Below are 20,703 nucleotides of genomic sequence, written 5' to 3' on the forward strand. Positions count from 1 at the left end.
ATTTAGCTATCCTTCAAAATCACACTTTTCATCTCATTTACTTTACTATGGCTAGTATTTTAAGACCTTACTACCATATAACTAATTTTTACACAACTTACGTACAGGTAACACGATTTACGCATGTTTGATTTGCGCGTTTTTGTTATAATGCGACCGAAAAAATATTATAATTAATTTCATTTGCGCGATTGGTTTGCTTATACGCGATTTGGCCCAACTGTATTTTCAAACTGAGCGCCAGAAGCAATTTCAAACTGCGTGCCAGAGAGTTCCGCAGCTGGCCGATAGGTGGGAGCTCCGCTGTTCTCGTGCCTCATTTGCAATCAGCCAGCACTGAGTACAGATGGAATCTCTTCAATATGCCTATAATTCACCAAGATGGCCCCAAAACATCCTTCATCTTCTACATGTGGCGTTATTTTTGATAAGTGGATTTTTGATAAAGTGGTAAAGCTCAGAGGAAGATGATGACTGACTGTGGTGTGAGTGGTGAAGGCAGTGACGCAGTGAGTGTTGTGTTTGCGTATTCTTTGTTTTGTTGTTTTCTCTTATTATTTTTTGCTTTCTCTTATTATTTCTTGCTTTTCCCTTGAAATACACTTCTAATATTTAGAATGGTAAATAATAAAAACATGTTAATTTAGCCAAATGAATAGAGTATTTTGTACGAATGTTTTTGGACCACATCCCGCATCCCCCTATTATCTATTCTTATGAGAATTACATGTTTGTTTTACGCGAATTTTGATATACGCGATGCCTCTTGGAACACATCTATCACGTGAATTGAGGGTTACCTGTACTATTTTAAGATCTCGCTGCTCTATAGATACTTTTGCAGAAAACTACTTCAATCTAAGCCTAATATTAAGCTTACAATTTGCATACAGTAAGACCCCGCACTTGGCAAATTAATTTGTCTGGCAAAACTATCGCTAAATGCGAATTTTGCCAAACACAAGTTCTTTATACTATGTAAATTGCCTAAGAAATTCCTCAGTCAGTCTTTGATCATTACCAAAGTCCCTTTTTTGACCCCTAAAATACCATCTTTCTAGCTGAAATAAAATCTTTTGCCTTCACATAATAGAACATGTACAAAACAGACCAATAAACAATGAAGCTGATAAGAAGATATAAAGGCTGTAACTCCCATTTTTCCACTCGTTCCTCTCGCCCATTTTCGTCCTTGCTGCCACCACCATTGTCCTTACCCCTAACGGTAGCACCTGTTGCTCTGGTAGAGGCCATGTTGGCAGTAAATCGCCAGAATTTGTTTCCACGCTAGCAGAACAGAGGAGCACAAACAAAATGGCTGAAGGGGACTCTCACACTGCATTCTGATAGGTTTAGAGAGAGGTCTAACGTCACAGAGGAGCTGCGTGGTTCGCCACGCAGCCACTAGGGGACCGCCAAGTTTGAATTCAAATTACCAAGCTGAGATTCACCAAGTGCAGGGGCATACTGTATTCACTTATCAAGAGATGCACCTACTACAACTGGTGCTGCTGCTGCTCCCAAAGGCACCTTTGCATCCCCAAACCTGCCTCGACCCTACCTTAGCACAAAGTTCCTTAGGCCGCCATTTTTAAAGATGGTGGCACCCAGCAGAGCGTTTGAGTATGTACCTTTCAGGGGAAAAATGTTTAGGAAAGGCACTTTAGATGTTTTGAGTATGCAGCCTTGGATCGGATCGGATGTAGAATCAGGGGATAGCCTTTGCAACTATCCCCCCCTGATGTAGTTTAGTCACTTTGGGTATTGCTGATGTTTTATCCTTTTTCTTGATTCACTTTAATCTATTTCCTTCTTTTCTTTCACAATTGACTTTTCTCTATTTTTCTTTTCTTTCACTATCAACTTTCATTTCTCCTTTTCTTTCACAGTCAACTTTTTACCAATTTACTCCTTTCCTTTCACTAACTTGCTCTAGTTTCTTTTCTCTTCTTTCAAAAAGTCATATATTATATTTTTTGTATTTTCAAAGGCTCTTTTATTTTTTCATTCAAATAATACATTTTTTATTATTTGTTCTTTAACCGAGGTTACTGATGTTGGAGGTGTCCGACGTGCTGCTCTCCGCTCCGCAATCTTCCCCATCTCGCCGACCCAGACGTCTTCCCCTGGCATACTTATACCTGTGTTGCCACCTGAGCATCTACTGAGCCATACCTTCTGGTAGGAGTCAAGAAAGTAGTAGAGGTAGAGGTGGTGGAAATGTTTCCTGTGCTGTCTGTCCTGGTCCTGCTGTTGTTGACACCAGTGAAGGTGATGCTAGTTACAGTCTCTGTTCTCTTCAGGTTGGTGATGAGTCTGCTAATTGTGATGTTCCCAGTGTATGGGTATTTCTCAGGATTCCATAACTGCTATACTTAGTGAGGGTGATGAGGTGAATTGAGGTATGTCTGTACAAATTGTCAAGTCAAGACGAACCCTAGTGGTGGTGGTGTTGGTCAGAAAGGAGCTGCCTTAGACATGGCAGCACTCTCTCAGTTGTTTATGACAGTGTGGAATCTTGCTGTAAGTGTTGGTTCCCTGGTCCAACAAATGTCTGGTCTTGTCCAGAGATTAGACATACTTATTTCCTTTAATATCACACAAGAGTTGATCAGGAAGGAAGTAATTGAGCTGAACAAGAGAGAGGAGAACAAACACTTAGTTATAGTAAAGTTGAGAGCACACCAAGTTGAGCATCATCACAACCATTCTTTTTTCCCCAAAAATTTCCCCAGATTAATGGAAGAATCTCACACACACACACACACACACAGAGGAAGGACGCAGTACCGTCGCTCCTGAGAATCAGCTGATCTCCACTACCTGTTGTCTGGGTTTGCAGTGGCCTGGGCGAGTAGTGTAGACTCGTTTTTCATGAATACAGTGTTACAAAAATCATGAGTAAGGAAGAGATTCCATCTAAATGCAGGTATGAGACACGGGAAAGAATGAAAGCTGATGATGACAATGTTGGTGAGGGTGAAAGAGCATTCGAAAGCTTTGATACGGCACATACTTCGCTATTTAATAGCGTGTTGACTATTGAATGTAAATTAGATAAATGGATAAAGGAGAGTATGGGAATGAAAGAGAATGAAGAACAGGAAAAAGAGTTCCAGATATTGAAAGAAAGGATAAAAAGAGTGGAAGAAAACGAAGTAGCTAACTACAAGAAATTGATGGAAGAAGGACTCGGTAAAGCCGAGAAAGAAAAAGAGAAGCTGAAAGATCTAGTTAACAAAGAAGAGGAAAGAGTACAAGACGTGATTAAAAAAGAAGTGCAGGCATGGAGAATCCAAGATAAGAAAGACAAGGAATCATTTCAAGAAGTATTTCAAGAACAGTTAAATTATAGAGATGAAAATATGACAAACAAAATGATAGGAGTCCTGAAGAAAAAAGAAAATTTAGTAAGAGAAATTGCAGAAAAAAAAAGTGTAATTATTTTTGGCCTGAAAGAAAAAAATTTTAAATATAGACCAAAAAGGGAAAAGGACTAAATTAAATCAGTAAAAGACTTACTAAGACATCTAAATGACGAGGATAGACAGAATTTAGAAGAGGAAGTAGAAGAAATCCTTAGAATGGAACCATATTAAGAAGGAACAGTGAGACCAATTAAGATACTACTAAAATCACAAGCAGCAACAGAAGAAATACTATATAGAAAAACAAAACTCAGAGAAACAGAAGGTTGCAAAGATATATATATATATATATATATATATATATATATATATATATATATATATATATATATATATATATATATATATAAAGGAAAATAGAAACGAGTAGGAAAGGAAGAGACACAACGAACTGGTGGCAGAAGGAAGAGAAAAAAAATAATGAAAGGTCAGAGGAGGAGGAGAAGGCATTTTTTTGAAGAATTATAGGAGACAGAATAAGGAAATGGTATATAAAAGAGAAGGAAGAGAAAAAAATGGAGCAAGTTTAACTAAAAATGATAAGAACAAGAGATTAAAAATTATGTATACAAACATAGATGGGGTTTTATCAAGTAAATTAGAATTAAGAGATTACATAAAGATGATGGATGGAAACAAAGTTAAATGAGGCAATAAAAATAGACATAGATAATAGGTATGATATATGGAGGAGAGACAGAGTGGGTAAAAGAGGAAGAGGAGTCATGATGATGTTAAGGAAAGAGATGGTGGTAAATCAAGTTGAGGTTGGGGAAGGAAAATCAGAAATACTGTATATTAAGATACATATTAATAAAAAAGAGTTAACAATCATTGGAATATATGTGCCACCAAAAACAAATTCATGGACCAATCAAGAATATAAAGACATGACAAATGACACAATAAGGAGTCTTACAAGAATCATTAAAGAAAGGATAAAAGTGATATTAGTTGGAGATTTCAACTGTAAGGAGGTGGACTGAGAAAATTATGAAAGTGGTATGGGGGAAGAAGCCTGGGGAGATAGATTCCTGAACCTAATGATAGATAATATGATGGTCCAAAGAGTAAAGAAAAACACAAGATTCAGAGGAAACGATGAGCCGCCGAGATTGGACCTAGATTTTACAAGGGATATACAAATGAACGATGATATAAGACATAAGTGCTCATTGGGAAAGAGTGACCATGTAATATTAGAAATGGATATAGAAGAGGGAAAGAAAGATAGAGACGATTCATACAAAGGAGACCGATTGAATTACAGAAAGGCTGATATTGAGAACCTCAAGAACTATTTTAAAAACATAAATTGGGAGGAGATGGAAAACTCAGAGACGGTGCAAGAGAAGTATAACTTATTTTTGGAAATATACAAAACAGGAGTCAGGGAATATGTCCCAAAGTATAGACCTAAAGAAGAAAGGAAGAAATGCAAGGTGTGCTAGGGCAAAGGAGAAAAGAGATGGAGCATGGAAAAAGTGGAGGAGAAACAGAAATCCAGAAAAGAAGGAAAACTTCAAAACAGCAAGAAATGAATATCCTAAGGTGAGAAAGGAAGAAGAAAGGAACTATGAAAAGGACATTGTCGAAAAATGTAAGGAACAACCAAAATTGTTCTACAGATTCATAAATGGAAAGATAAGGCAAAAGAAACAGTAGAAAGGTTAAAAGGAGAGAACGGGATGGTGGATGACCCAAAAAGTATGGCAGAACTGTTAAATAGTAAATTTCATGAGGTCTTTACTAAGGAATCCAAATTTGAAAGACCACAGGGTAATAGGGAGACTGTCTATATGAAAGAGATTAAAGTAACCAAGCTTGAAATAAAAGAGTTGATGACAGAATTAGATGAGGAGAAGGCAGTGGGACCAGATGAAGTCTCGGCAGAATATTAAAAGAATGTAGAGAAGAACTAGCAAGTCCTATATACAACATCATAAAATGCTCAGTAGAAAATGGAACACTACCAGTAGAATGGAAAAGAGCTGAGGTGGTTCCCATATATAAGAGCGGAAAGAAGGAGGAACCTTTAAATTACAGACCGGTATCACTAACTAGTGTAATATGCAAGATGTGTGAAAGAGTAATAAAGAAACAATGGATTAAGTTTCTTGAAGAAGACAAATTATTATCAAATAGCCAATTTGATTTTAGAAAAGATCGGTCATGTGTAACAAATTTATTGAGTTTCTACTCTAGAATAGTTGATAAAGTACAAGAAAGAGAGGGATGGGTTGACTGTATTTATTTAGATTTTAAAAAAGGCATTTGATAAAGTGCCACATGCAAAATTACTATGGAAGTTAGAGGAGAAGGGTGGTTTAAAAGGAAGCACATTGAAATGGATGGAAAATTACTTGAGGGGGAGAGAAATAAGGACGGTAGTTAAAGATATGAAGTCCAAGTGGAGAGCAGTAGACAGCGGAGTGCCACAGGGGTCAGTATTGGCGCCAATACTTTTTCTCATATATATAAACGACATGCCAGAAGGAGTGAATAGCTACATAAATCTGTTTGCGAATGATGCGAAACTGTGCAGAGTTATAAAGCAAAAAGAGGATTGTGAAATACTGCAAGAAGACTTAAACAAGATCTGGAAATGGAGTAAAAAATGGGAGATGGAATTTAATGTGGACAAAAGCCATGTCATGGAAATGGGAAAGAGTGAAAGACGACCAGTGGGAATCTATAAGTTGGGAGATGGAGTAGAACTAGAAAAAGTAAAAAAGGAAAAAGGACTTGGGAGTGACGATGGAGGAAAACAATCAACCGATAAGCCATATTGATAGAATTTTCAGAAAGACATATTATTTGCTAAGGAATGTTGGATTAGCATTTCACTACATGGACAAAGAAATGATGAAGAAACTGATAAGTACTATAATAAGATCCAGATTGGAATATGCAGGAGTTGTGTGGATCCCCCATAAAAAGAAACACATAAGGAAGTTGGAGAGACTACAAAAAAATGGCTATAAGAATGGTTCCAGAATTTGAAGGGATGACATATGAAGAGAGACAAAAGGCTATGGATCTACCAACCCTGGAACAGAGAAGGGAGAGAGGGGATCTGATATAAGTTTATAAATTGATTAACGGAATGGATCAAGTGGATAATGAGAAACTGATCCTGAGAGAAGAATATGACTTTAGAAGCACAAGATCGCACAGTAAGAAACTGAAGAAGGGAAGATGTCTGAGAGATGTTGAAAAATATAGTTTCCCACAAAGATGTGTTGAGACTTGGAACAGTTTGAGTGAGGAAGTGGTGTCAGCAAAGAGTGTGCATAGCTTTAAAGAAAAATTGGATAAGTGTAGATTTGGAGACAGGGCCACACGATCATAAAGCCCTGGCCCTGTAAAACTACTAGATAAATACACACAGATATGCAAAGAGATGTGATAAAGTGCTTAGATAACATGATAAGAAGAGATAGAAGAATACTTTTAGTTGGAGACTTTAACTGTAAAAAAGTAAACTGGAGAGAGATAGAAGTAATGGATAATGCTGGGCAGTGGAGTGAGAAAGTGTTACAGTGGACTATGGTTAATACATTGGACCAGTGGGTGGAGGAGTCAACATGGTACAGGGGGGAAGAAGAACCATTGTTGCTTGACCTAGTTTTCACAAAGAAACCAGAGTCCCCTCCAATCATACAATACCTTAGTCCAATGGGGAAAGTGATCATGTGACATTAGAGATGCAAATGCAGGAGGAAGAGGAGATAAGTTACAGAGAGGAATATAAAGGAGAGAGATTAAATTATGCCTGAACGGATTTTGAAAAATTAAGGAGTTATTTTGCTGATATTAAGTGGAGTAATATTATGTGCAGGAAAACTGTACAAGAGAAATATGACATTCTTACAGAAATACAATGAAGGAGTAAAAAAGTTTGTTCCTGTTTATAGAGTTCAGAAAAAAATACATGCTTGGTACAATGCTAGATGCATACAAGCTAAAAAGGCAAAGGATAAAGCATGGAAGAACGGAAATTACTATAATAGTCAGCAGTACAAAGATAATAGAAATGAATATATTAGAGTAAGGAGAAAGGAAGAAAGAAAGTTTGAGAAAGATGTAGTGGATAAAAGCAAGAATGAACCCAAACTTTTCTACAAGTTTATAAACGGCAAAACAAAGAATAAGGAAACAATTGAAAAAATAATTAAAGAAGGGAAGACATACCACACAGAGAAGGAAATGTGTGAAATAATAATGAGAGAAGGAAATGTGTGAAATAATAATGAGAGCTTCAAAATGGTATTCACTGCAGAAGATGATTTCACAGAACCTAAAAGAACATTTGATTGCCAAGGATTACAGGAGATTGCAGTGCACAAAGAAGATATTGGAAGATTACTGGATAAGTTGGAAGTCAGAAAAGCAATGGGGCCAGATGATGTATCAGGCTGGGTGTTAAAAGAATGTAAAGAGCAATTACTGGATCCAATTTGGGAAATAATTAAAAGTTCAATAAATGAAGGGAAAGTTCCACTAGAGTGGAAGAGAGCCAACGTAATACCAATATTTAAAGGAGGAAGGCAACTGAACCACTAAACTACAGACCAGTGTCACTTGCAAGTGTCATAGGAAAGTTATGTGAAATAATTATCAAAGAAAAATGGGTTAAATTTCTAGAAAAGGAGCAAGTCATATCGAACAGACAATTTGGGTTCAGGACATGGCGGTCATGTGTATCAAACTTGTTAAGCTTCTACTTGAGTGTTATTGCAGGACTTGAAAACAGAGATGGATGGGTAGACACAGTATACCTGGACATTAAAAAGCTTTTGAAAAAGTCCCATACAGAAGACTTCTTTGGAAACTAGAATACATAGGAGGACTGTTTGGAACCTTGCTCGAATGGACAAGAGATTATTTGAAGGATAGGGAAATGAGAACTGTGATCAGAGATACATACTCATCTTGTGCTAAAGTTACTAGCGGAGTGCACAAGGGTCAGTGTTAGCCCCCATTATGTTTCAAGTTTATGTAAATGACATTCACATTGGGATAAACAGTTAAATAAATTTATTCGCTGATGATGCAAAGTTGCTAAGAGTTATCAAAACCGGAGAGGACTGTCTGCTGTTGGAAGAAGATTTAAACAAGATCTATGAATGGAGCAAGAAGTGGAAATTGGAGTTTTATGCCAAGAAATGTCACATAATAGACTAGGAAAGAGTAAGAGAAGATCAGTATGGAACTATTTGATGGGGAAGGAGCAAATAATGAAGACTAAAGACTAAAGAGTGATCATGCAAGAAAATCTGAGCCCTGATAAACACATAAGCAAGATATTTGGGTTATCACATAAGATGTTGACTAATATAAGAGTGGCATTTCATTACATGGATAAAGATATGATGAAAAAACTCATCACAAGCATGATACATCCAAGGCTGGAATATGCAGCAGTGGTATGGTCTTCGAGCTCTAAAAAGGATATAAGAAAATTGGAAAGGATACAGAAGATTGCTACAAAGATAGGGCCAGAATTAAAGGACCTCACATATGAAGAACAACTGAAGGAAATTGGACTGCCAACCTTACAAGATAGAAGAGAATGGGGGGGACCTAATAGTAATGTATAAGATAGTAAATGATATTGAAAAAATAGTGCTTTTGACGGAAGAAGATGGAAGGACAAGAGGATATGAAAAGATCAGTGTGAGGCATTGTGTGAAGGGTATTGGAAAATACAGTTTTCCACACAGAACAGTGGAAAAATGGAATGCATTGGATAATGGAATTGTTACAGCACATAGTGTTCATAACTTTAAAGAAAAACTAGATAAATGGAGATATGGAGACAGGACACTATGAGCCCCGTTCAAACCCTGTACAATACAACTAGGTAAATACACACACACACACACATTACTTATTGAACGCACCTTGTGTATATATATATATATATATATATATATATATATATATATATATATATATATATATATATATATATATATACATATACACACTCAACAACGGACAAATGCGTGCATGACCCTGTCCATAGATTGCAAAAGTCCGTTCTTTGCAAAAGTACGTAAATAACTGTATAAAATGTATGTAAAATACAAATTTTCTAATTTTCGTATTAGTTCAAGCTTAGCAGCCACTGGAAGAGCCTTTCGATTACGCTTAACTGGTTTACTAGGTTTAAGAGGCATTTTGGATAGGTTAAGCACTCATGGGAAGGGTACAAATGCATAAAAAAGCCATGGTAAGCACTGGACAATGTTCGCTGTTGGTTGAAAACGCATGGACTGAAGATTAAACATGGCGGCCAACAGCTGATGACACGACCGACCCGCCACCTACCGGACAATAATTTGCCGGGAACGGACAATCGCGCGCATTTTAATATTCGTCTGTAGATTAAACCGGACTCCAGAATTTGTCCGTAGTTTCCGAAATCCGTTGATTGGAGGTCTGTTGTTTCGAGGGTCGAGTGTATATATACAGTATATATATATATATATATATATATATATATATATATATATATATATATATATATATATATATATATATATATATATATATATATATATATATATTATATATATATATATATATATATATATATATATATATATATATATATATATATATATATATATATATATATATATATATATATATATATATATATATATATATATATATATATATATATATATATATATATATATATATATATATATATATATATATAGTGAGGTTTGTATTGTCTTAAATATGCCCATATGGGAGATTATGCGTAGCGAAACAAGTCCTCGCTTTAAGGATTAAGGGTTAATGAGTATCTCTGATTTGTGATTGATTAGTGTTGATGTTAATTCTTCTAATAGGTGATTGATGGCGATGATCCTGGTGTCCTTCCTGAGTCTGGAAGATGTAACCTAGAAACTGATGAACCAGTTGAACCTCTACCATCAATCAGCAAAGCAAGTCCTCACAGCAAAGGTAGTAAAAGACAAAGACAGACCACCATTGTGGATGCGTATGTTCAAGTGAAGAGTTTCAATGTAAGTTATTAATAAGAAGATTCTTGATTATTGTTTGTCAAGCCTATGCATTCCTATCTTTACAATAATTTTTTTTGTAACAGCTGATGGTAAACTCGATACTAAAATTACTGACACCATCCTCTACATGGTCTGCAAGGATGGTTTGCCGCTCTCTGCCATCGAGAGTGAAGGCTTAAAGCTGCTTCTTAAGACAACAGCTCCACTCTATCAAGTGCCTGGCAGAAAAAAGGTTAGTAAAGTATTTGTTGACAACATGCAAATGATTCTTGAGGAATGCTTAACATTAATAAGTGTTCATATACATTTATTTCACATTATTCCTGCTAGTGATTTTGTGTATTTTTTTCTGTTCCAGCTAACAAGTCTACTAGAAAAAAAGGACATCTCATTGAGGGAAGTGGTCAAACAACAGCTGACACAGGCAGTGTGGGTGTCAATTACTACGGACTTGGCATCGGTGACACCCAAAGGGTACCTAGTTGTCACTGGGCACTTTATTGGTAATTATTCTTTGTGCTTTAAAATTTTTAAGATTTCTCGTAAAGTATTCACAACAGCAAACATTGCTATGATTCCATAACTCATCAAAATTACGTTTTTATTAATAACAGAATCTGGATATCCCAGAAACGTTTGCCTTGGTGTTGCGGAGCTAACACCCACTCACACAGGTGAGCACTTAGCCAACGATTTGACATTTGTTTTGGATTCGTGGAACCTTGAGACAAGAAAAATCTGCTCCATCACCACAGATGGCGGAGCGAACATCATTGGTGCCGTCCGGAAAATTATGGGTGGCGAACGTAGCCACGTGCCTTGCATGGCTCATCTAATCAATCTTTGTGTCCACCAGGCGCTGTCAAAGTCAGAGAAGGTCACATCTGTCATTGAAAAGGTTTGTTGTGGTTCATCAATTATGAAATTTCCTCATAGTAAATACTTAAGTACTGATTTAGATAAGTGATATATATATATATATATATATATATATATATATATATATATATATATATATATATATATATATATATATATATATATATATATATATATATATATATATATATATATATATATACAAAGTCAGAGAAGGTCACATCTGTCATTGAAAAGGTTTGTTGTGGTTCATCAATTATGTGGTTCATTTATGAAATTTCCTCATAGTAAATACTTAAGTACTGATTTAGATAAGTGTGTGTGTGTGTGAATATGTGTGTGTGTGTGTGTTGTGGGTGTGTGTGGTGTGTTGTTGTGTTTTGTGTGTGTGTGTGTGTGTGTGTGTGTGTGTGTGTGTGTGTGTGTGTGTGTGTGTGATATATATATATATATATATATATATATATATATATATATATATATATATATATATATATATATATATATATATATATATATATATATATATATATATATATATATATATATATATATATATATATATATATATATATATATATATATATATATATATATATATATATATATATATATATATATATATATATATATATATATATATATATATATATATATATATATATATATATTTTTTTTTTTTTATAATTATAATAGTAATAATAATGATAATAATAATAATAATGATAATGACAATAATAATATCCTTATGGTAATTACTTGAGTAAATGATTTATATATTTATATATTGAATAAATAGTGTATATTTCATTTTTATAATAATAATGATAATTATGATAAAATAAAGAAATTTCTTTACAGTAATTACTTGAGTACTAATTTAAATATAATATATATATATATATATATATATATATATATATATATATATATATATATATATATATATATATATATATATATATATATATATATATATATATATATATATATATATATATATATATATATATATATATATATATATATATATATATATATATATATATATATATATATATATATATATATATATATATATATATATATATATATATATATATATATATATATATATATATATATATATATATATATATATATATATATATATATATATATATATATATATATATATATATATATATATATATATATATATATATATATATATATATATATATATATATATATATATATATATATATATATATATATATATATATATATATATATATATATATATATATATATATATATATATATATATATATATATATATATATATATATATATATATATATATATATATATATATTTTTTTTTTTTTTTCTAGGTGAAGCTCATCGTAGCATATTTCCAAAGAAATATCAGTGCATCAGATGCACTACATGCAGCACAGTATAAGACAGGGGTGTTGGTGCCATTGGAACTGATCCAGGCAGTATACACCCGATGGAATAGCACATTTTACTCACTGGAACGCTTCACCCAGCTGGCAAGATGTGTGAGCCAGGTTTTGCTCTCAGGGTGCCACCGGACTGCTCCTGCGATGCTGACAACAGGTAAGTAACATTCATGCATCATTTTCTTTTCAAAAGCATGAGTCATCTCATCCATCACCTAATGTGACTTCTTTTTTTCCAGAGGAACTAGCTATTGTCACTGATCTAGTGGTGGTGCTCAGTCCTTTTGAGGATGCCACCAACGAGGTCTCTGGTGACAAGTATATGACCGCCAGCACAGTTCTTCCAATCGTGAACTGTCTTCATAATACCGTTGCAGAGGCATCTTTTGTCAATGAGGATATCATGGCCCTCAATGATGCTCTGCTGGACCAGATTGTGTGGAGGCTTCTCCCACTGGAGGACAACTACCTACTCGCGTCAGCTACAATATTGGATCCTCGTTTCAAAATGGTTCATTTTAGGTATGTTGTTTAAATAAATTTTGTATTGTATCATTTACTTTTTATATTAATTTATCTTTATTTATTTATTCTAATTGTTGCCTGACTTTTTCTTCAGGTCTCCCATGAGAAGCAGTAAAGTTTTGCAGTGGATTTCCCGGGAGATGCGAGCAGTTGTCAACGGCAATCCTTATGAGGACAGCAACACCCAGCAGAGAAAAGTTGAGAGGCCTTGCGTGTTTGGTTCTTTGTGGAACATTCATGATCGGTTAACAAAACAGGAAGCTGCGGCAGTAGAACTACCAGGATCATCAGATGAGCTGCATCCTGAACTGAAACTCTACTTGAAGATGCCCAAGGTGGATCGAACACAGTGCCCATTAAAGTTGTGGTTGGACCTCGAAAAATCTTTTCCAATTTTAGCTCGTCTTGCATTTAAGTACTTAACAGTAATGGGCTCATCAGTTGCTTCAGACAGCGTTGTATCCCACCTGAACACGACTGCAAGTGACGTAAGGAATAGATTGTCACCAGCACATATTAACATGCTGGTATTTATGAGTTCACTGGATTACAATACATGGTTCAGTGAAATCTAAATTTGAACTCTTTGTAGTAGTGGCCTATGTCCAAATATTTATATTATATTTATGTATAGTCACATATTCATATTATTATTGTTATATTATATTGTATGTTCATAGCATCTTGTATATTTATTTGTTTATTATTATTGATATTACGTTATATTGTATTATCAGGTTATTTTGTATATTTGGTAAATCTTACCAATAGCACCTTCTTAAATATCTAAAAAATACCTCCCCCTTCCCCTTCAGCAAGCTTAGGGACACGTTGGAAATCGGGGATTTGGGGGGAGACAAATTTAGCAAAATTTTCCCCCCAGAAAAAGTTTATGGACCTCCTTAGTGTAAACTAGCTTGGGGGGGGGCTGTGCCCATCTAGGGTCTTTACCCTAACCTATACATTTTCTAGCAGGGAGGGCTGTTCCCCCAAGATGTCCCACCTTGACTAGCCAGGAGGGCTGCACCCCCTTTGACCCTTCCTTCAGACTAGAGTGGGGGCTGTGCCCCCCTGGATCCCCCATCTAGACTAGAAGGGGGGCTGCACCTCCCAGCCCCCTTCCTGGTTGCTAACTAAACCCTAAACACAACTTAATCTAAGTTAATTTTAAGTCATGTACAAAATGTAGCGAAGCATTGGCAACGCTGCACACCAATAACAGCACGTAGGCTTACCACAGCTGCTCCCTCGTAACAGGTTAACATGACACTGCGTGCTGCCCCCCTTCAAGGAAATATTATTCACAAATTGAAAAGCAAAATCAACTCTTAATGCACATACAGTCAAATTCTTGTGTATTCCATTGTAGCGATGATAGAACTAAAAATAAACCCTGAACTCGCAATCTGAACAGTGGGCAGGTGTCCATGGTGAAAGCAACTTACCAACTGGTAGAAGCTGACGTGTTTTGCCCTCTTTCATGAGAAACAAATGCAATACTATATAAGTAACTCTTAGCATGACAGGCTCTCATTGGATGTCCTTTAGACAAAGGTCTGTGATTGGTTTTAGCCTGATATGCCATTTAACTAATTATTGGCATGGCGGGCTCTCATTGGATGCCCGTGACACGTGATTTATAGACACCACAAATCCCACAGGACCCACCATGCCTTATTAATGTAAACAGCCACAAGAGGTAGAGAAAGAATAATGTGGAATACTGCTTGCTGAGCATCTACCAAACTTAGAAAGCCTGTGTAGGACACATTAAGACCAACTGCCAAATAAAACCACAAAAAATGTGTTGGGCATAAACTACTTCATCTCTAAATTTCAGTATTTTGCTGCTTCGTTAGGAGGTCCCATTGGTAAAATTTAGTATATTTATATGTATATATGTATTTTATAGACATTATGCTTATATGCTTGGCATTATGGGAGTATGTTTCCTGCATATGCCTCACAGATTTGGTGTCCGTCCCCTTTCAGTTCAGTCGCTGGCTGGTTGTATTATATGCACCACTGCACACTCACTTTGTCTCAGCCTTTGTTCTCTGTATTTCTCTTGTGGCATTGTACTGCTGTTGGTTACAAGTGTATTTGCATTACCCGTTGGACTACTTAGTGCTACCTGCTGTGCTACACAGACATCTACATGTCAGTGAGTGAATCCTTTCTGGCCTCAGTGGGTATCTCCATCCATTACATAAGGTGGCCAGCAGGCATTCCTACGCTTCATCTTGACCATTCTACCCCTATACTACCTGAACTCCATGTCTATGCAACTTCTGCTGCTACAGTGTACTGCCTTGTATCAGCATGTTGTTTCTGTGAGCTATTTAGGTGCCTTTGTGGTGATGCAACATGCCTCAAACCATGCAACCCCTGCTCAGCCCACACTCCACCCAGCCTACTGCTGCTGGCCTGGTTTGCACAGCCTTCTCTATGGCTGCCATTGATGCTATGCTTTCTGTTTATTGCTGTTATGTTGTGGTGCCTTCTGCATAGTGGACTCGCCTTGCCTACCCACCACGCATAGATCCCACCACAGCCCCACACATCGATTCTTCTTTGCATGGTTGCCAGAGTGCCTGTCCACCAGCTTAGGGGAATGTGGTCTGAATCCATACCACAGATTACGTGAGTTATATTTAACATATATTCACGTTTCATATTTTCCTGTGTAATTTTTTTTTAGTGTTGTTGGCTGGTGCTTTCCTGCCATTTGCAGCATAAGAGATGCCATTTTGCCTACACATTTTGTGTCCTGCCTTCTGGTTGGCTGTAGCCTGCTGTCTGGCTTCCTATTCATCCTCAGAAACTTACCTCTTCTCTTACTGGCGCATTCACTTGCTGAGTCCATGACAGCTTCTGCTACTGGACTGTTGTCCATCACAAGATCAACAGTGCCTCTACCATGTATCATGTATCTATTTTATTACTGATTTATTTCTCTAATGATTTTTGCATTGTGCATTGTTTCTATTGTGTTTATTTTGCAAATTTTTGCTGTTGCCTGAAGTTTATAGCCTATACACTCAATCTTTTTCCACATTTCGGTGAGTTAAGAGTTAACATTGTTTTCTGTCCTGTGTTTTTGTTTTACATAATACTATTAGCCTAATTTATCATAAAATGGCTTATTTTTGTCATTCAAGTGCATTGACTTTCATTTAGTGTGTGTTTTTTTTAGTGTTACTATTGTTTATTTTGTGTATTTACCTAGTTATACATATTTACCTAGTTGTATTGCTCAGGGTTCGAGCAAGGCTCACAGTGTCCTGTCTCCATGTCTCCATTTATCCAATTTTTCCTTAACCCACGCAGTGCCATCGCCGTAAATTTACTGCATCTAACATAACCGCAGTCAGTGCCACTGCCGTAGATTCAGGAGTAGTAACCTAAAAAAGTTTCTAGCATGTCTATTTGTTAAAATAACATTATAAAAATCACAGTACATGTACTCCAAACTCCACCCTAGGCATTGAATGTGTTAGTTTGTTGGTACACTCCTTGAGTGGCCCCAGCGGTGATCACATCAGAGCGTGTATAACCACCATAGGAAGCGGTCATGGCGCACCGCCATGGGTTGAGTGATGACCAGTTTTTTCTCTTGAGTTACTTGCCTTTGATAATGGGGCCGCCATGGTGCAGTGGGACCACGCGCTCTTTGTGGGCCCCGTGGTTCTCAAGCTCACGGGTTCGAATCCTGGCCACAGTCCAAGGTTAGGAAGGGCATCCACTCAGGGTAACGGTTCCCAAATGGAACTGGACGTAAACTGAAAAAAAAACTTACCTTTGATAATGATGAAATGTTATCAGACATGACTGAAAATATGGAAACACATATGAGGAAGCGGTAGTGCGGTAAAAATTTACCAACCACTACTAACATACAAATAGCCTACCTAAGAGTGATGATTTTTTTCTTTTTATACTTTTCACTTTCTAAGACAACTTTTTGCATGCATTCATTATTTTTACATGATTTAGAATTTTTAATGCATAAAAAGGATATGCAAAATTGGCTGGCACCACAGGTTGGTTTAGGATTAAAGTGGCCAGCAGTGCACGGGTTAAAGTTATGCACATTATGTGTTGTAACAACTTCATCATTCAATGCATTCCACTTCTCCACCGTTCTATGTGGAAAACTGTATTTTCCAATGTCCTTCACACACTGCTTCATCCTGATCTTCTTTACATGTCCTTTTGTCCTTCTATCTTCTTCTGTCACCAGCACCAGGTCTTCCTTGTCTATCTTTTCAATGCCATTGACTATCTTGTACATTTTTATTAGGTCTCCTCATTCTCTTCTGTCTTGTAAGGTTGGTAGTCCCATTTCCTTCAGCCGTGCTTCATATGTTAGGTCTTTTAGTTCTGGCACCATCTTTGTAGCGATCTTCTGTATCTGTTCTAGTCTTCTTCTTATATCTTTTTCTGAGCTTGGAAAGCACACCACAGCTGCATATTCCAGCTTTGGATGTATCATGCTTGTGATAATCTTTTCGCTATATTGCTGTGCCTATCCCCACTCCTCACAGCTGTTGGGGTGGCTGCAGCGAAAACCAAGAGGGATTCCTTATGTGTGTTGAGGCGAGGCAAGCCAGTAGAGATCACGCCAGGCAGGCACGGGAAAAACAAAGGCACGTGACATTCACCACCACTTCATTATATATCACAACACTGGTCTCTCAGTATAATGCCAAGCAGGATAGTCACAAGCACACTTTCACAACACTCTCTCGCTAGCACAGGATGCAAGGTGGAGCGAAATGGAGACTTGGTCAGAGGTGCAGTGGGTAGAACAGCCAGTCCAAGTTCCAGGTGGCACTAGAATGCCAGTACCCTGCTATCTATGTCACCTCTGCACCTCTGTTCTGAAACCGTTCGCCAGTTCGTGCATTCGATTGATGTATTCAAACCGTCTCTCACACACGGCTCGTCTCCGGCTGCGTACAGGAAGAAAGAAAATACCTATGGTATTACAGGGCCCGGATAACTCTAAGTTTTGTGTCCGTAAATGTCCTACTGTCTCTTAGTGTTGAAAGTGAGTGATATGGAGAGTGATCCCTGAGAGGGGAGTGTGGACGGTGATCGCTCTGGCCGTAATCAGCTGACAACAACAAAAATGGCGTCCAGGCAAACTAGAGACTTCGAAGGTTTTATTACTACGCCAAAAGGACTGCAGAAACTTGACTTGGATGCAAGAATCCAGGCGCTGGAGAGTAAGTTCCTAAGCATTTTGTCAATAGAAGAAAAACTGGATAGAGTTCTAGCCGAGAATGATTAATTTAAAAAAGAGATCTACTTGTTAACACTAGAGAATAAAGAGCTGTTGAAGGAAAAAGTAGAGATGGAGAAAGAAAACCAACAACTAAGGAAACAATGCGAAGAAATGAAGGCTAAACTCATGGAAATGGAGATAAAAATATCCGAAGGGGACTTGAAGAAAGAGGAATGTCTTAATCTAATTGACACTAGGATGAAAGAAGTGAATCATGAACATCTGGAGGTACAAAGGTCGTTTAGGGAGATAGTAAAAAAGCAGGAAGAGGAAAATAAAGGGATTACGCAGAGGAAATGGTAAAGGCACTAAAGGAAAATGAGTATGTGGTGAGAGATATCGCTGAAAAGAAAAAATGTGTGATCATAATAGGATTGCGGAGGAAACTAACAGGAACTGGCAGGACAGGAGGGATAAGGAAAATGACAAGATTAAGTCTTTACTGAACAAGATCTCTGTGGAAGAAGAGGACCTATATGCTGAGGTAGAAGAAAGTGTGAGATTGGGAGCTTTTGAGGAAGGCAAGAATAGACCATTAAAATTGAAATTAAAGTCTCAGGTGGCAGCGGAGGCCTTGTTGAGGAGGGCTTGGAAACTTAAGGACTCTGAGGAAACCAAAACAATTTACATAAGAAGAAATATGTCACAAGATGAGAGAATGAAGATGAAGGAGCTAGTATCTGAAGTGAAGGAGAGGAATGACAAAAGAACAGAGGAGGAAAAGATCAAGTTTTTTTGGAGGATGAGAAATGGGAGGCTAAAGAAGTGGTGGATAAAACAGACGGAATAGGCATTACATGGAAGAACGAGACTAGGAATGGAATAAAAGTGACTTACACGAACATAGATGGATTTCTGTCTAAGAGGCTAGAATGTATGGATTACCTAAGAAATAACGAACCGGACATAATGTGTGTAGTGGAAACAAAGCTAAGGCCGAAATAAAGCTAGACTGGTTTGTTGTAAAACACTACAAAGTATGGAGAAATGATAGAAAAATAAAGGTGGTGGTGGTATAATGGTTCTTACTAAGGATGATCTGATAGTGAAGGAGGTGAACTATAGTAAGAGAAATGAGGAAGTGATAAGTATGCTTATAACAGATGGCAAGAGGGACATTAATATTATAACAGTATACATACCACCCAGAACCAGTGCTTGGGAATATGAACAGTACCAAATGGTGATGAGAAATACTCTAGACAGAATGAAGCAAGAACTCAACAGAAAGGATAGAGTGATGATAGTTGGAGACTTTAATTGCAAAGAAATAGTGTGGGAAGACTACGAAGTGGTGAATGGTGGTGAGTGGGCAGAAGAATTGTTAAAGGTAGCAACAAATAACTTGATGGCACAGTGGGTGAGATCACCAACAAGGTGCAGGGGACAAGATGTTGCAGCAAGGTTGGATTTGGTATTTACCAGGGGAATCTCTCTAAAGAGGAAATTGAACATGAAAGTCCCTTGGGGAAAAGCGATCATGATGTCCTAAGCTTTGAGCTGGATACAGAATTAAGCACGAATAAGATTGTGGAACCCAGGGAGGAAAAATTAAATTATACTAGGGCAAATTATAACCATATAAGGGAGTTCTTTAATGAAATTGACTGGTCCGTGGTATACCAGGAAAGAGATATGCAATTGAAGTACGATAAATTTATGGATTTGTATAACTCTGCTGTGAAAAAGTTTGTGCCATGTTACATGTTTAAATAATAAACAGTGGTTTAATAGAAATTGTGAAGAAGCAAAAAGAACAAAGAAAAGGCATGGAAGAAACTTAAGAAAACAGTGATGTATTATCAAGGAAGGCTACAAAACAGCAAGGAATAGATATGTTGAAGTAAGGAGAACAGCACAGAAGGAATATGAACAGAGGGTGGTGGAAAACTGTGATAGTGACCCAAAATGTTTTACAAATTCATAAATGGAAAACTAAATAAAAGGGAGGCAATAGAAAAGGTAAAAAACGGGGAAGAAGTATATGAAGATGCTGGAGAGATAGCTGAAATTTTGAACGACAACTTTTGCAAAGTGTTTACAAAGGAGGAGCATTTTATGGGAGGAAGGCCTACAGAAATAAAGCAA

At 36.6% G+C, this 20,703-nt stretch overlaps 1 protein-coding gene across 5 annotated transcripts in view; it reads left to right on the plus strand.

Annotated features, from left to right (window-relative positions):
* LOC123506769 (E3 SUMO-protein ligase ZBED1-like) overlaps window positions 1-17,474 on the plus strand; it is a 62,251-nt gene extending 44,777 nt beyond the window's left edge. For 4 of the 5 annotated variants that reach the window (XM_045259097.1, XM_045259096.1, XM_045259099.1 and 1 more), the window contains 8 exons: window positions 2,048-2,181; window positions 10,298-10,412; window positions 10,558-10,706; window positions 10,833-10,977; window positions 11,089-11,372; window positions 12,729-12,957; window positions 13,040-13,322; window positions 13,420-17,474. In XM_045259097.1, the coding sequence (XP_045115032.1) occupies window positions 10,602-10,706; window positions 10,833-10,977; window positions 11,089-11,372; window positions 12,729-12,957; window positions 13,040-13,322; window positions 13,420-13,900 (1,527 nt within the window). In that variant the 5' untranslated portion in view covers window positions 2,048-2,181; window positions 10,298-10,412; window positions 10,558-10,601 and the 3' untranslated portion in view covers window positions 13,901-17,474. The remainder of the gene's footprint in view (window positions 1-2,047; window positions 2,182-10,297; window positions 10,413-10,557; window positions 10,707-10,832; window positions 10,978-11,088; window positions 11,373-12,728; window positions 12,958-13,039; window positions 13,323-13,419) is intronic. The other variant, XM_045259100.1, reaches the window with a different exon arrangement.
* The last annotated feature ends 3,229 nt before the right edge of the window (window positions 17,475-20,703 follow it).

The sequence above is a fragment of the Portunus trituberculatus genome, chromosome 20 (assembly GCF_017591435.1).
Source record: "Portunus trituberculatus isolate SZX2019 chromosome 20, ASM1759143v1, whole genome shotgun sequence".
Classification (NCBI taxonomy): Eukaryota; Metazoa; Arthropoda; class Malacostraca; order Decapoda; family Portunidae; genus Portunus; species Portunus trituberculatus.